Below are 16,966 nucleotides of genomic sequence, written 5' to 3' on the forward strand. Positions count from 1 at the left end.
TTTCCTTTCAAGAAAAAATAGGAAGTCAAAAGAAAGAGTACTATACCAAAGGAACCTTCCACCCTGGATGTACCTGCCATGTACAGAAGTGATGTAGGTTATGTTATGTAAAGAAGAATAGCAGTAGAAACCATTAGGAGAAGTAGGTCATAAGTGTTGCTGGTCGTCTCTAGATGTACCTGCCATGCATCTTTCTTTCTTAAATAATCTTTTGTTTATGGAAGGGTGCTGGTGGTCAACCACAAGACCTTGGGAATAATTTCTCAAAATGGATGCTGTTGGAAAGAGTGCGGTTTACATTAGATGGTCTTGAGTGCAATAAAATTGGCGTTGGCTATGAGGCTTACAAAGGCCAGCCAAATTTTTGTTCATCACCATTCTGGAGCTGTTTGCATAATCAACTTTGGCATTTTTGGGAAGTAAGTACATCTTCTCATATTTATTTTTATTTCCATCTTGTCTGGAACATTCCGATCCATTTGGATAAAATTGCTGAGCCTCGTTTTTTTTTAACCTTTGAAGTTCAATTTTGAGCTTCTCTAAGATAAAAAAAAAATCTACCAGGACTTTTCATATGTTTGGATAGTTAGATAATTGACTAACTGCTATCTTTCATTTGGTATTTGATGAGTTTGCCTTGTTCTCTTACTTGCATGATTTAAAAAAGAAAGATCTTTTAAGATACAGTATAAGGTGCAATGAAGAGGACTATCTTCTCTTTGCCTTGCAAGTATACAATATAAACATATTCCTATCCGGAAAGACATTGTTACATAACACATTGATATTTTATAAAATTGTATTGCTAGCAGGCTGATCAAAATAGGATAAGCAGGAAGCAGCCACCACAGTATGTTGTTGAGGGAAGGTTTGAAAGGATCAACCAACATCCAGTTATGTCCCTATTGCCTTTATTTTAAAACTCATGGATATTTCCTAAATTTTCTGATCATCTTTTGACATTATTGTCAAACAGAATGCCGGAACCCATTCATTTTCGGTTGGAATTACTGAAGTCCTTAACACTAATCTGCTGATAGAACTCAGTGCTGATGATATAGAATATGTGTACCAGAGGTACTGATGTTAGTTTACCTAATGATATATAATTAGTCTTTCAAGATTTTCCACATGTATGCTTACATCACCAAGAAACATTTGTTTACTATTGAAACAGTTGATTCTAATAATAGGTGATATGTTGACTGTTTATTAACTGTTATTCACCCTGCATGCATGCACAGTGTGCACACAGAAGAAGCCAGCTGCTGACCCCTATGGATGCAAGTACTTAGACAAAGTCATAAAGCATGCAATGTGTTGTTGATAATTTGATATAATTATGAACTGAACGTTTGTGCCAAAAACAATTCACGAAGTATCAATTGCTTTCTATTGTTACATACATCAAACCTTCGTTTACAGGGTTTATTGGCAGCATGTGATCACTATAGCAAATATTTACTATTTCAGGAGTCCTGGGAAGATTATTAGCATTGACATTCCTTCTTTTGAAGCTTTAACTCAATTTGGCACAGCTACAATTACGACAAAGAATATTGGTAAACTTGAAGCGTCTTATAGCTTGACGGTGAGTATCTGAAATCTGTGTGTAAATTACATGACATAATTGGTAATATACAGTATTGGCAAAAGAAGAAAAATATTTTGATCTTTTCATTGAATTTTATTGGAAGGCTTATGATTGGAATGAGTTTATCACATAATGATTAGCAAATTTGTGCCTAATTTATGATTGATGTGGGACTTGAATCACTTACACAGTGGCATGTGTTTTCTTTTATTTCCTGTGACTTGAATAATTTTTGTTTGTATATGAGGTTTTGTTTCTGGTATTATAGATGACAACTAGACTAAGTCCTGAACTTGATTAATTAGTCTCATTTCTTAGTTTTAATTTTCTGAAGAGTAAACTAGATTAGATATGAAAAAGATAAAAATATGTTTGGTTACTGAACCAGTTTAAGGGTTCCTGAACCAGTTCTGGAAGGGTCCCTAAACTCAAAGCAAACGAGGCATTAATATTTGTAGTTCTATATGTTGAATATTTTTTCTAGTGCTGAAAATGATAAAACTTCAATTTGTCCTATATCCCAGACACAATGGATCACAAGTTCTTTATAAAACAACATAAATGTGAAAAAGGAGTAAAGAGATCATTCTGGCATCTGGGAAACTGTAAATGTACAGATCCTTGAAACCTATGTTATTGCAGTATTTGAGACCCTTTTAGGGTGGTTTTTCTTAATTATCATAATGAGAAAATTGTAAATGTAATGATGAGCCAGCAAAATGATGAAAAGGACCTCAAATACTGATCTCTCCTGTTCTAGTAGATTGCATGTTTGCTCTTCTCATGTTGGTTGTGCAATTTCCTCTCTAGTGTTATTGTCATTGCTCATATTTCATGATTTCATCAATATAATTGTGTATATATATCTCTATATGTACATATAATATATGCTCATAATATGAGCATGATGGGCCTTGTAATACATAGGTATCCTGTGTAATACAATGAAGAAACCCCTGCAAGCGTTTCTGGCTATATACATACTGGTATTGTATGCCAACTAACAATATAAGAGAACAAGGCTTGTTTCTTGAACTGTTAGCCTCATGAAGCAATTCATTAATTGATTTACTTTAAACTGTCTAGGAAACATAAAGGAAACAAGTTTCTAAAACCAATTACAAATAGTAATTCTATGTTAAGATATTGCAAAATACTTTATTGACTTTCTGTTCATTGGTAGCATTATATCTACCTGAAGGTCGTTATGCTCTAATTCATTTTCCATAATACTTGTGTTATTGTTCTGGTTCTCCATCACCAGAGTCCATATAAGCTTTAATTTTTAATGTCCAAATCCCTAAGCATGAGCATGTCCTTAGATCTTTTGCAATTGTTTGCTAATCTTTTTGTTGGTCAATTGTTTACACATTGCAGTTTGACTGCCAGAGTGGTGTAAGTTACATGGAGGTACTTTTTTTCATCAGAGTTTCACCCTTTATATTGAATAGTAACATTATGGATTAATATCCTCACATGTTTATATTGCTTACTTCAGCTGATCAATTTGTGTAGTGTTTTATATTTTGCTATTTGGATGATCTTGGAAGTCATTTTTACTTTTTCTAAATTGCAAAGTGCTTAACGGGCACCCAGACACAGTGCATCCCCTTTTCAAGCTACTTGAATGTTGTTATACTTATCATGAAAAAGTACATGTGCTTGGAATATATTCTGCCTGAAACAATACAAGTCCTAACCCTAGTTAGATTTTGCTCATACAATATGGTCCCAACCTGATCAATATTGGGTATTTGGGACTAAAAGTACACTGCATGCCCTTTAGGGTCCTTATTGAAGAAGTGATGGTTTTCTCAGTTTGACCAAATACTACCATTAGTTATGAACTCCAATCATTTAGGTAATTCTTCCTATTAACTTCCATATGTCCTCTTGTGCCCCTATTCTGATGTGGTGGTGGAAAATCATCAATCAGTTCCTGCAAACAACATTTAGAAACAGAATAAACATCACAAAATTATACAAATTTAGCTGAAATATGGTTAACTCCTAAAATTTTTTTGTAAAGTATTAGAGGGATTGAAACTTTCAATAGTCACTATAATATGGCTTCAATCAGTATGAGAATATAGGGTGTTGAGATAACAGAAAATGCAGGCAACATGGTACTAAAAAGTTAAAACCAGACATGGCAAAATTATGGGATCCAACTGCTGGTATGTTTCTACGCCTGCTCTTTACTCTGAATGCAAGCATTCACCCCTCAAATGAGTTGGTGCCAAAGGCATCTATCATAAGAGAGAACAGTCAGATGCTAGTCCCATAAACATTGGATCTAACTCATCTCCAAAAGAAACAATAACTCTCCTTGATCATTTACAATGGCAACGAATAATGGAATAGATTGGCCCCTTCATGAACTGAAATGTCTTCGAGATCTATTAGATCTAGAAGGCTTCTAGAGAGCGGATCAATAAACTCCTTAAGAAACAAATAAGATGTTGTTTAAATCTAAACATATCTCCCATAAGGCATGGGTAATCTGCTTTCACAGCCACATATAAATACATATGGCATATTACAAATGGAACTAAAAAAGTTATTGTTAAAGGAGAAAATTCTGAAATCAGTATCAGCGCATATCAATCAAAATAACCATTGTAGACAAGCTTGGTAGAGGAAACCTTTTCACAAACTCCAGATGTGGGAGAAGTTACATGTGCCAACATGGCAGCGAAAAGTCATATCGACTCCATATCTGGCAATATGATCCTGCCGTCCCCCACATGAAACAGATTAGACACATTTAAAAGGAAGGGAAACACAAACCTGCATGATTTCTCATAAAACCTCCAAGAAATCCAGATCACAAGAATAGAAACCCTAGGGTTACCTTTGTGTTGCAAGGACTGGCGTTGGCCCGGTGCCATCCTTTTGGCGACGGTCCGGCCGACGAAAAGGATGAACTCCTTGGCAGTGTTCCTCTAGAAGTAGCCGAAGTGGCTCATGTCGGAGGAGTTGGCTAGAACTACCGGATCCGTCAATCCGCCGGAGCAGGAGGAGTCCCCAGTGCTGGAGCATTTGAGGACTAGGAGAGATCCGACGAGGGTGAAGGGCTAAGCGTAGATGGTGAGGAGATCTGGTTGGCGAACTCTTGGGGCGACGACATGCAAAGACAGAGGTGGGAGGCATCGCGGAAGAAGGCGATTGGAGAGATTCGACGGTAGTGTGATTTAGGTGAGGCGGTTGGAGAGCGGAGAGTGGAGAGAATGAGAAAGGAGTGATTTAGGTTTTAGTTACTTTCCGTATACTTAAACGGGTCAAACGGGTCAAATGGGTCAAAACAGGTCAACTATATAAACTCGAACACGACCCGATTATTAAATGGGTTAGGCGGGTTGACCCGTTTATGACCTGAACCCGATTATACTAAACCCAAACCCAATTAAGAGCCGGGTTATGGTGTCGGGTTATCAGGTCGGGTCAAGATTTGCTACCCCTAATCCCAATCCAAGCCTGATCTGAATTATCTCTCTTTCGCTCTTTCTTCTTGCTCTCTCTTTCTTTCTTTCACTCTTTTTCTCTTTTTCTCTCTTTAATATATAGCCATCGTTTCTTTTATGGAGAGATCTAGCTCCGGCGAACTCCGGCGAACTCCAACAAACTCCAGCATATAATTTTTTAATTTTATTTATTTATTTTTCTCTTAGTTTTTTTCATTTCTTCCACTCTCTTCCTTTTTTTTTCTTTTTCTTCACTGCACCATAGTTTTTCTTTCTTTTGTTTGGTTTTCTCCCACTCGCTCTCTTTCTAATCTCTTCTTCTTTTTGGTTTTCATAGCACCATAGTTTTTCTTTCTATATTTTTTCATTTTTTATAATTTTTTTTGAATTTTTAAGAAGTTTTCCTGCATTTTTAAATAATATTTAGAATTTTATGTAATTAAAAAGTCCGATCCAATCCAGGCGACCGATATGGCTGACCCAGCCGATATGTATCGTTTTTTCAGAAAGTCAATCCTAATTCTGATCTCAATTTTTCGAACCTTGATATAAATGAATGAATTTATGGCCAAATTGATTATTTAAAATGATTCAGGATGTTGACTCCATCTGCATCCTAGTACATACATGATTTTACCTAGATTTCCATAATTGACCTCATGTTGTTGGAAAAATGGCTTAGTTCATCATTATGATTCATGATGTTGATGGTAATGACATGGTCTATGTTTCACTTAGCTTATTATCTCCATGTGTGTGTGTTAGTCAGGACATCTGCATGACTTGGAGAAAGGATTAACTTGCATGCCGATGGTGTGCCGACACATGGCACGCGGAGTGTTGATGGCACCCTCCTGTGCTGAGGTGTGCCGCCTTGTGCCAACATGTGTTACTGCCTATATTGTCTGTATCACTTGATACAAGTAGGGTATTGAGCGGCATGTCTTGAGTGCAGCTTGACTCATATTTAGCCTACTCAAGGAGATTGTTTTTTTGTCTCTTTGCTGTAATGCTAATTTTCCAAATTAAAAAGAAGAAAGGAAGGAGAGAGAGAGAGATCTAGGGGAGGAAGTCGATCCAAGGATAAGAACTTTAATTACCATCAAAAGATAAATCTTTTTTATATTCTCTTCCTATTTTCTTTGTGAAACAATAAAAGATCCAAACCTAGAATGGGTTTGGAGAGGAGAAACAGAGAAGAGGATTTTGGTAAAGTATTTCTACATGTGAATGAAAGAGGGGGCTCAACCCTATTTATACAAGATCACCTTAAAATAAGATAAATTAAATGATATATATTCTAATAACTCTAATACACCCCCTCCCCCCTCAAACTCAAGGTGGATCATAAATCGAGAGTTTGCTAACTAAACGCTCAAAGTGTGGAAGGGGAAGAGACTTCATGATGAAGTCAGCAATTTGCTCCTCAATGCTGAGGCGATGGAGTGAAATGATGCTAGCTCGGTACTCCTGGTGAGTATAGTGAATATCGACTTCAATGTGCTTCATCCTCTCATGAAAAATAGACTTTTCAGCTAACTTTTAACACTATCATTGTCGACATGAAGAGGAGTTGGAAGGTGTAAGGAAACACCCATATCACTAAGGAGACGATGAAGCCAAACAATCTCTTTAGTTGCTATACACATGGCACGATACTCTAATTCAGTATTGGAGAGTGACACCACATTTTGCTTCTTGCTATGCTAAGAAATCAGGGAGTTTTTAAAGAAAATGCAGAAGCTAGTAGTAGACTTTTGATCAGACTTGAATGTTGGTAACATATTTCTGCTGAGACAGCAAAAGACCATGAGTTGACTGGGCAATTTTGATACCCAAAAAATACCGAAGAGGACCGAGGTCCTTTATCTCAAACTGACGCTGAAGATGCTGCTGAAGGGAGCAGATACCGACCGAGTCATCTCCGGTGATAATCATATCATCGACATATAGAAGAAGGATGACTCGACCTTGAGCAGAAGAACGCAAAAACATAGATGGCTCAGAGAGGCTCTCTCGAAATTTTTAGGCTGTGAAAACACTATGAAATCAATTAAACCAGGCACGAGGGGCCTACTTAAGCCCATAGATAGCTTGTCGTTGTCGACAAATATGACTTGGAGGAAGAGAGAAACTAGGTGGAGGGTCTATGTATACCTCTTCGTCAAGAAGACTATGAAGAAATGCATTCTTCATGTCCATCTGGTGTAAAGGCCATTGGCGACTAGAAGATGCAACAAGAAGAGTGCGGACAGAAGTCATCCGGGCAACTGGAGCAAAGGTTTCCTCATAGTCTATCTCGTATTCTTGAGTGAAGCCCCGAGCAACTAGACGAGGTTTGCACCTAGCAATGGATCCATCTGGAGTGACAGATGGAAGTGATAGTAAAGAAGTATCTATGGGTAGAGGAGCATCAGGCAAGTAGGGGGCTGATGGTGGGGCTGAGGTAACGACATCCGAGGGGACGGAAGATAGGATAGGTGTGGGTAGATCTAGAAATGATAAGTCTGAGGGAGCCAAAGCATCGGAGGTGAAGAAGGGTATCTCTTCCAGAAAGGTGGCATGACGTGATATCCCAAGACGATGAGCATAAGTGTCATAACAACGATAACCTTTATGCTCATGAATATATCCTAGGAAGACAATTAGCTGCCCGAGGGGACAACTTGTTACGTTCACCTGGAGGAAGAAGAACAAAACATGTGCACCAAAAAACACGAAGATGACCATGCGAGGGTGAAGTACCATAGAGACGATTGTAACACTATCAAGGACAGATGATGGGTTTGATTGATAAGATAGAGCAGTGAGAAGAGACTCAGCCCAATAAGAGCGAGGAACAGAAGCCTCAAGGAGGTGAGCACGAGTGGTCTCAAGGAGATAGTGATGCTTTGGTTTGGCAACAACATTCTGAGCAGTGGTATAGGGACATGCTTGTTGAGGTAGGGTGCCAGCAGAAGCATGAATAGAATGAAACTCAAATAAAAGATACTCACGAGCACCATCAGATCAGAAGATCCTAATAGATCGGCCGAACTGAGTAAGAATCAAGGAAGAGAAATCACCGTAGATCTAACATACCTCAGAACGCTGATGCATGAGGTAAACCTAAGTGAAACGAGAGAAATTATCAATGAAACAAACATAATAAAGAAAACCAAGACCCGAAGAGAGCAAAGCAGGACCCAAAATATCAGAGTGCACAAGATGAAAAGGGGAATTAAAGATTTTCTCACTAAGAGAAAAAGAAAGGGCCCAGTGTTCTGCCAACCTGCAGCCAGTACAAGGAGACAGACGGGAAAAATGACTACTGCCTAAGCACCCTGACCGGGATAAGGTTTTGAGATGCTGACTCGATACATGACCTAAACGTCGATGCCATAGATCTAAAATAAAGAAAGGAGTGATTGGACAAGCACTGGGATGAGGTGATGGAAGGTGAAGCTGATCCAGGTAGTAAAGCCCGTGAATCCAACTACTGATCTCAATTCTATGGCCTGTAGATGGGTCCTGCATAACACAAGAGGTAGAAGAGAAGGATATAGTTTAACCAGAGTCAGAAAGCTGAGTAATAAAAATAAGACTCATGGTTAGTCCGGGAACAAGCCAGACATTAGATAAAGTAAGACGACGAGTAGGATCCGTGGATGGGGTGATGTGACCAATGTGAGAAATAGGATAATGGGTCCTATCAGCTGTGTGAATATGAGGAAAAGCGAGTGGGGTAGGTGTGAGGCTAGTAAAAATGGAGGAGTCACCAGTCATATGATGTGAGGCACCCGAATAAAAAATTCAAGGTTTAGTCATATCAGAGGCAGCAGAGACAGAAGTAGAGGCACTAGTGAAACTGATAGCTCCATGAATGAGCTGCTAAATTTGTTGGAGCTATGGATTATTGAAGGTGGGATCAGTGGAGTGAAGAGATGGATCGGTGCTTGGATCAACAATTGAGTAAGACAAGTGACGACTCTTGTTCTTACTTGATCCCCTTTTGCTAGAACTGAGAATAAGCTCAGGATGAAGTCGATAGCGGTGAGCGGCAAGATGACCAGGACGGCCATAATGAGTGCACATAGGTCGCGATGAGTGATACTCTTGTCCCGAAACAATAGTGATGCAAGCAGCAGTACAAATGTCAAGATGGACTAATATAAGGGCAAGTGTAGCACTAAGCACACTCTCTATGGTGACAGAAGGTTGTGCATGCATAATCTACTGAGAGGGCAAGAGACGCTGCCTAAGCTCCTCAGCTTGTAGTTCAGCTATGGCACTGTCCAGGCTGGGGAGAGTGGAGCGGTGCAACAAATAACGAGTAAGATCCTCAAATTTCGGACGAAGGGCAGACAAGAACTCCATCAAGTGATCCTCGTCACGATGGCACTAAGCAGCCACCGAGTCAGTAGGGCAGAAAGTAGGCTCCATTGACGTGAGCTTACGCCAGATGTCAGTCATGTGGGCATAAAAATCCTGGATAGTGAGCTGACCCTGTCTAGCCTCGTGGGCATCGCGATGAAGTTGAAAGCACCGCATCAGACTCGATTGAACGAATTGATGACTGAGATGGGTCCAGATAGCCTGAGCAGAAGACAAAGTCTGAAGAATAGGCCGAAACGATCGATCAACCTATAGAATGAGGTAGGTGCAGATTTCCATGTCATTCAGGGCCCACTTATTATACTCTGGAGACGGAATTTCTGACTGAATAGTCTTGAGTGTGTCGAACTTAGAAGAAGCCATAATAGTAGTATGGATGATAGTGCGAGGGGGAGCACACCCCGCAGAGATGCCGTCAATGTGTCAGAGAAGACATCGTCTGCGAAGGACGATCTCAATGGAAGAGGCCCATGTGATCCAGTCCCGCTGAGTGACAAGTAGAAATCCAACTAGTGATACACTCTCACGACTGACCAGGATATAAGACGCCATTGGAAGGGATGAAAATCTATCAAACGCCTTGAGGGCGATTCGAAATTTTTCCGCTCGGGCCTTTCTTCGAACACTTGGAGTGCGAAAAAATTAATTTCAGTTCTCAATCAACAGTTGCGTTATCTTCATTGTTTGGATGAACAAAAGCAAGGAATAGCCTTCACTTAGATTGAGTGAGTGAGAAAAAATGGTCGGATGAACAATACCACAGCCATTGGAGGACGGCTTCACTGACAGCAAATGGAGAGCAATGCGGCAGGGAGAGCAGCAGCACAGTTGATGGAAGTAGGCTACAACTGGAGTGGAGTGAAGACGGAGCTCACCGATGGCAGCAGCAAGCATTTGGTCAAAACCGAGCTCGAGGAAGGTGACCAGTGAAGGAGGGAGCTCAATGGCAGCAGCCAAGAGATTTAGGGAGGCGATGAAGCTCAAACCTCCCCTCTAATGACCGTACTCTTGAGTGGAAAAGGGGAGCGACCACCTTCTCTCCAATGGGAGGGCTCGAGCTGCGATGTCAGGGCTACCGGTGATTGAAGGGGGCGGCTGAGAGAGCTCACCGGCGGCAGCAAGGTATTTGGTCGAACCCGAGCTCGAGGAAGGCAACCGGTGAAGAAAGAAGAGCTGCCCCTCTAACAACGACATCCTCGACTGGAAGGAAGGCACGACAGGCAGTGACGACAGGCATCGACCTCTAACAGCGATGCCCTCGACTGGAAGGAAGGCGCAACGGCTGTGATGAGGTCCTCCGGTGAGGAAGAGAACAAAAAATTGTTTTGCTCGCTTGGAACGGTGAAGTCCAAGGGCAGCTGAAAGAAAATCTTAGAGATCGGAGAGCTCTAATACCATGAAACAATAAAAGATCCAAACCTAGAATGGGTTTGGAGAGAGGAGAGAGGAGAGAGAGAGAAAAGAGGGTGAAGTATTTCTTCATGTGAATGAAAGAGAGGGCTCAACCCTATTTATACAAGATCACCTTAAAATAAGATAGATTAAATGATATATATTCTAATAACTCTAATACTTTGGTTTAGAAACGAAATCTGAGAATAATCATCCTAGATGTAGGAAAAATGCAAAATGAACTATTAAAGTTAAATCTTTCATTTTTAAGAGTCATTCTATATAAGATATCTAGGATTTTGTGCTAGGTCTATATAAAATACTCTTTAAGACATAGGAATTAAAGGGAAATGAAAATTATTTGATATTATGTGTTGAATCATATTTCTACTTGAATGTTATTATATTTAGGTTTTTTACAACATTATCTAGAGATAAAAGACTCCAATGTAGCATTTAATACATATATAAGAACTTAAAAAATATATAAATATCCTAAAAAACTTAATTAGAGGTGTGCTAGTGTGCCAGAGGTAACACACTAGGCATGCTGATTGTCACGACACGTGCTATTGGCATAGTGATCCTTGCTCTTATTATACATTACTTAAATAAACACTGAAACAGTCACTTTTCACTATGTTCGTAACTTTGGTGAGACAGATAATTTTGTCATCTAGTACAAGACTGCACGTATTCTTTTAAGAGCACATGGAATGATTTCTTAACAACTAAAATATTACCTTAAGTTCATTATTTTAGCCCCATTTAATATTTCTGATGTTTCTTGAATTAGATGAATGAAAAGATTTATGTCTAGCTGAGCCACATTATGCACATGATTACATTTGTATAAAATCCTGATTATTTTGATTTTTGAGTGGTCAAACCAACATAATCCATTCAGCTTCCTCACAATTGCAGGAACAATTCTTTATTATGAAACCGGATGAGATTGTTAGTCGTTCTTTCTACCTATATCCAACAACAGATCAAGCTTCTAAATATAAATGTGCAGGTAAGTTGCAAATAGAAGCAAAATGAGATGATTTATCATTTATTACATGTGGGATGATAGTTAAGTTTTTATTTACACCTTGTGTGCAACCTTTTTTGTGTTTGAATGCAGCTATTTTGAAGGATTCTGACTTTGCTGAAGCTGACCGAGCAGAATGCATGTTCACTACTACAGCTACTATTCTTGATAATGGATCACAGGTTTCACATATTTCCTAAAACTTGCTCCTGATTTAGAATTTTATCATTCATGACAAAAATGTTTCTTGCTTGCGTCTAATAGATCAGGTCTTTGGAAAGCTATGTATGTGAGTCTCAGTCTTAACTATGTTTTGTACGAGTCTTTGTCTCTATGGATTAATTTTTCAAAATTAGTTGCCTGCCAGTAAATCGAAAGGTTTTGTAATAAATGCCAATAGTGGAATTCCTGAAGAGAAAAATAGATGGAGTGCATGACTGCCTATACCACAATAAAATTTGAGATTCATGAAGTCTTAACATTTAATTTTCAACATCCACAATATAAAAGAACTATGTATATATATATATCAATAACTGCAAGTCAATTAATAAAAACTCCTAAGGATATTAAAGAAGTTTAGCAGCAGGTAGCCAATGCCTTCCAAAATAACTAATGCGACAAAAAAAACATTAATCAAAGTCCTAAGTGGGGTAAAAGTGTCCTGGTACACCACATTTATTTGTGAATGCCTATCATCATCAAGAAATGTTAAGAGAGTTCGATGAGCTAACATCTTTAGTTCAGTAAGTGAAACAACTCTGTATAAATATAATAGCAAGTGAACCATAATCTATAAAGCATGATTTTAAAATATAAAGTTCAACAATTTGTAATACATGGATAATATATGACATAAAGGTAAGCATACTCATAACATGAATAATTTAGTACTAAATAACCAACTGATAATATGCTCAAATTTCATTATATGGAATCTTTCAATTTCAAATAAATATTATATTTCTCTTTCTCGGATTTGCGCTTGGGATGCACATCAACTAGAAATCAAGGATTGCCTTGCTGTTGGCACGTGCCGTACTAGTAGTCGGTCGACATGGTTGCGTGCCAACACATGATACGGCTAAGAAGAATAAGGAGAAAAAAAGGAAAGGAGACAAGAGAGGAAAAAAACCGAAGAGAGAAGAAAGACACCTGTTGGAAGTCCTTACCACTAATTATTCCTCTTAGTCGCTGCCATTGCTAGGGCTTCTTAGCAAAGGAAAGGGGAAGAAGATGATAGGTTAATGTCTTTCATAACGGATCTTACCTTTACGTGATAATGAATCCTAACTTAAGTAATATATTAGTGGATCCTAGCTTAATTGATAATGGATCTAACTTAAGTGATATATTGGTGGATCCTAACTTAAGTGGTTATGGATCCCAACTTCAGTAATATGTTAATGGATAGTAACCTTCGGCCAATCCCAAGTGATATATTAATGGATTGTTATCGTGGAAGCCAGTTTCGGCTGAACTTGAGTGGGATCAGCTAATACTCGATCCATATCGGTCGAGATTGACCGTATCAAACTAAAATTAGGAGAGAGAAAGGGAGAAAGAGGCAGGATAATAAGAAAGGAAAGGAGAAAGATAGGAGAGTGAGAGAGGGGGTAAGGAGCTTGTCAGAGAGAAAGAGAGAGAATATAACAGAAAATAGCACATTTAAGGTTGTCAAAGGTCGATAGAGCTGAATCTACGTCGGAAGAGTTCATCGGACGTTAATAGAGGTCGAAACTATGTCAGAGAAGCATTTTCTTAGGAGAGAGAGAGTAGGAAAGGAGTAAGAGTGCTAGGAAGAGAGAGAAGGGAGACGGAGAGAGAGAGAGGGAGAGAAGGGAGTCGGAGAAGGAGGGGTTCTTTTAGGGAGAGAGTTAATGGGAGAGAGAGTTAATAAGAGGAGAAAGTTAGTGTGAGAGAGAGTTTGATAAGAGAAGTTAGTGGGAGAGGGTAAAATTTTATTCTTTTTGGTGAGGAGGAGAAGGAGTGAGTGGTAGAGAGGGAGATAGAGATTGAGAAAATTTATCTTAAAATATAGACTGATACGGACAGCCGATTAATACGTATCGTTTTTTGAAATAGCCGATCCTGATCTTGATTATGATACTTAGAACCTTGATAGTAACCTATTATAATGGATTATATTCACTATCCACTATCATTTAACTTTTCCATCTTTTTTTTATCAACCCGATCTTGGAATCATGACGAACTATATACCCCCATAGACTTGAGATAAACAAAGCTTTAACAATAACTATCAAACTCCGCAATTTAAAGAAACTCAAAATGTGTTTAATAAATCAAATTCAAAAACTCCCAAAAATATAAAGATACCCAAGCTATATTATACAACCAATATCTTCCAAATAAAACTAAGACAATGGATAGTTTTTCAAATTGAAACTGAAACGACTATTATAACTGAAGATAGAAAAGCAAATATCCTAAGTGGAGGTAAATTCATTAAAGGAGTTTAATGAGCTAAGAGGTATAGCTCAGTGGGTGAATCCATGCATAAGCCAGTAAAACCAGAATTTATATGACATAATATAAAATCAAAGCTCAACATTTAATAACAATAACTAGCATGCTCACAATGTGAATAATAAAGCACGAGTAATAACAATGCAAATAATCAATTGATAATATACTAAATTTCATTGTACATAACTTTTCAATCTTAGTAAATGTCAAATGTCTCATTTTGGAACTATGGTGGTAAATCCACATCAACTAGAATTCAATTTGAGAAGATGATTGGGTCTTTTCTTTATAGCTGATCCGATTAGGGTCATCAAAAGGTGTCACTATATGATAAACACACTCTGTTATTTTTACTAACCTCTGAGAGAGATTAGGGTCACCTTAAGGATATTTCTAGTATAATCTGAGACTATTTTTTAACCTCGTCAGAGTTATTTAAATGTATTATAGGCTAATTGAGAATAAGTTTGTTCCCTGAACTTCAAGATAGACTTGAGTCACCATATAGAGATGTATGATGAATATCTAGCTTGGGTCTATTCTCAAAGTCCTATCTACTTATAAGTTATAACCAAGGTTCGTCGGATTAGGCAGACCCCAATCCCGATCAATGGCCGATCCCAGTCAAATGACTGGAATCGATATTTGACTGGAATCGGCCAGGATCGGCTGGTTTTGATCAAACTAGGCCAGATCCATTATGGATATGACTAGGAGATATCAACTATTGATATCCCCAAGCTCTTTCCCTTTCTCTCTTTACTCTTTTCTTCTTACTCTCTCTTTCACTCTTTTCTCCTTTTATTCTCACTCTCACTTTCTAACGGAGAAATCTAGCTCCAACGAACTATGGTTCATCAAATATTCATTGTTTGGAACAATTACATGATCCATATACTGGTTATTTTCCTTCTCAAGATCCTCCTCAGTATCCTCAGACACAAGATCCACATATTGATTATTATCCTCTTCAAATTCAACAAGATCTATTTGATATGAATAATATAATGCAATCACTTTTTGGAGCACCAGACCCTAGGCATCATTATTTTCAAATTTATGGTGATTATGATGATGACCACATAGATTTACGAGAGTTAACTCGGTATTCATCATATTTTGTCTTTTGATGTACTTTTAAATAATTATTATTTTCTTATTTTTTTGTCATGTTTTCTAAATTTTTAAAAAAATTTCTGCATTTTTAAATAATATTAAGAATTTAATATAATTAAAAAAAATTTGATGCAATCTAGGTGACTGATACGGCCAATCCGGCCGATACGTGTCATTTTTTCGTAAGGCCGATCCCGATCTCGATCCCGATTTTTCTAACCTTGGTTATAACTAATGTTCAGCTAAGTGCACGAAGATTACTATTTCACAAAGTCAAAATCGAGATCGGGATCATAATCAACCTTTCGAAAAAATGATACATATTGGTCGTATCAGTTGCCTGGATCGGATCATACTTTTTTTAATTACATAACATTCTAAATATTATTTAAAAATGTAGAAAATTTTCTAAAAATTTAGAAAACATGACAAAAAATAAAATAATAATTATTTATGAGCCCTAAAATTAAATAAAAGTACTAACTTACTCAAAAGTCAAAACTTTGATGAATATGGAACTCTCTCTTAAATTTCTCTAGTTGTCGTCATCATAATCATCATAACTTTGTAAATAATGATAAAATAATGATATCTAGAGTCTAGTGCTCTAAAGAGTGATTGCATCATATCATTCATATCAAATAAATCTTGTTGTCTCTAAAGAGGATAATAATCAATATGTAGATCTTGTGTCTGGATCATATGATGATTCCAAACAATAAATACTTAATGAACCATAGTTCGTTGGAATTTGCTGGAGTGAGATTTGCGTCGCCGAAGTTCGTTGGAGCTAGATCTCTCCATTGGAAAGTGAGAGTGAGAAGAAAAGGAGAAAGGAGTGAAAGAGAGAGCGAGGGAGTGAGAAGAAAAGAGTAAAGAGAGAAAGAGTTTGGTCCCCGGGTCAAATCCATAATGGATTTGGCACGGTTTAATCAAAATCGGCCGATCCTGGCCGATCACAATCATTTGATTGGGATTGAGCCTGGATCGAGATCGGTTCTTGCCAATCCGACGAACCTTGGCGTGAAGTAGAATATTGCACGAAGATAATACAATGGCATAACAACATGAAATATGAGGCGAATAAATACGTGAGTGAATCCACTCACTTAAGGTCCTAGTGAAACAACTCAAATCAATAATGCAAGTACGATCTTCAACTTTATCTATAAATAAATTTATATTTCATTTTAACAATATACAAATATTTAAAACTACAACTGGATTACTTTGGATAAAAAACCAAGCCCTAGTCTTTTGGACTAGGGCCCAGCTACCGAGCTCACCCAAACCTAATTGTGTTAGGGTGAACTGAACCCTCTGCCTTCTCTCTTGATGTAGAGGAAAGGGAAGAAGAAGGCTAGGCCTAGCCTGGGAGATGGCCATTGTCGCTTTCACTGTCGGCATGCCAAATGATGACCCGAAACTACTCTTCAAGGTTAGCATAAGCTACAAGAGGTGGAGAAAGAGGTTAACCCAATTGGCTGACGGGGATGAACT

General features: G+C 38.1%; 1 protein-coding gene and 1 long non-coding RNA gene across 6 annotated transcripts in view; one reads left to right on the top strand and one right to left on the bottom strand.

The window, feature by feature from the left end:
- The window catches only part of LOC140800687 (protein HAPLESS 2), a 28,343-nt gene that overhangs the window by 6,440 nt on the left and 4,937 nt on the right, over positions 1 to 16,966 (top strand). For 3 of the 5 annotated variants that reach the window (XM_073155460.1, XM_073155463.1, XM_073155464.1), the window contains 7 exons: positions 225 to 419; positions 810 to 893; positions 977 to 1,077; positions 1,474 to 1,591; positions 2,972 to 3,004; positions 11,749 to 11,842; positions 11,954 to 12,042. In XM_073155460.1, coding sequence (XP_073011561.1) covers positions 225 to 419; positions 810 to 893; positions 977 to 1,077; positions 1,474 to 1,591; positions 2,972 to 3,004; positions 11,749 to 11,842; positions 11,954 to 12,042 — 714 coding nt within the window. The remainder of the gene's footprint in view (positions 1 to 224; positions 420 to 809; positions 894 to 976; positions 1,078 to 1,473; positions 1,592 to 2,971; positions 3,005 to 11,748; positions 11,843 to 11,953; positions 12,043 to 16,966) is intronic. The other 2 variants (XM_073155461.1, XM_073155462.1) reach the window with 2 other exon arrangements.
- Positions 3,234 to 10,917, bottom strand: LOC140801099 (uncharacterized). The gene is made up of 2 exons (XR_012111355.1): positions 10,191 to 10,917; positions 3,234 to 3,533 (listed from the first exon to the last, which is right to left on the bottom strand). It is a non-coding gene; the product is annotated as an uncharacterized lncRNA (long non-coding RNA).

This window comes from Typha latifolia, chromosome 14 (assembly GCF_019914945.1).
Source record: "Typha latifolia isolate L0001 chromosome 14, TyphaL0001v2, whole genome shotgun sequence".
In the NCBI taxonomy this organism is placed as follows: domain Eukaryota; kingdom Viridiplantae; phylum Streptophyta; class Magnoliopsida; order Poales; family Typhaceae; genus Typha; species Typha latifolia.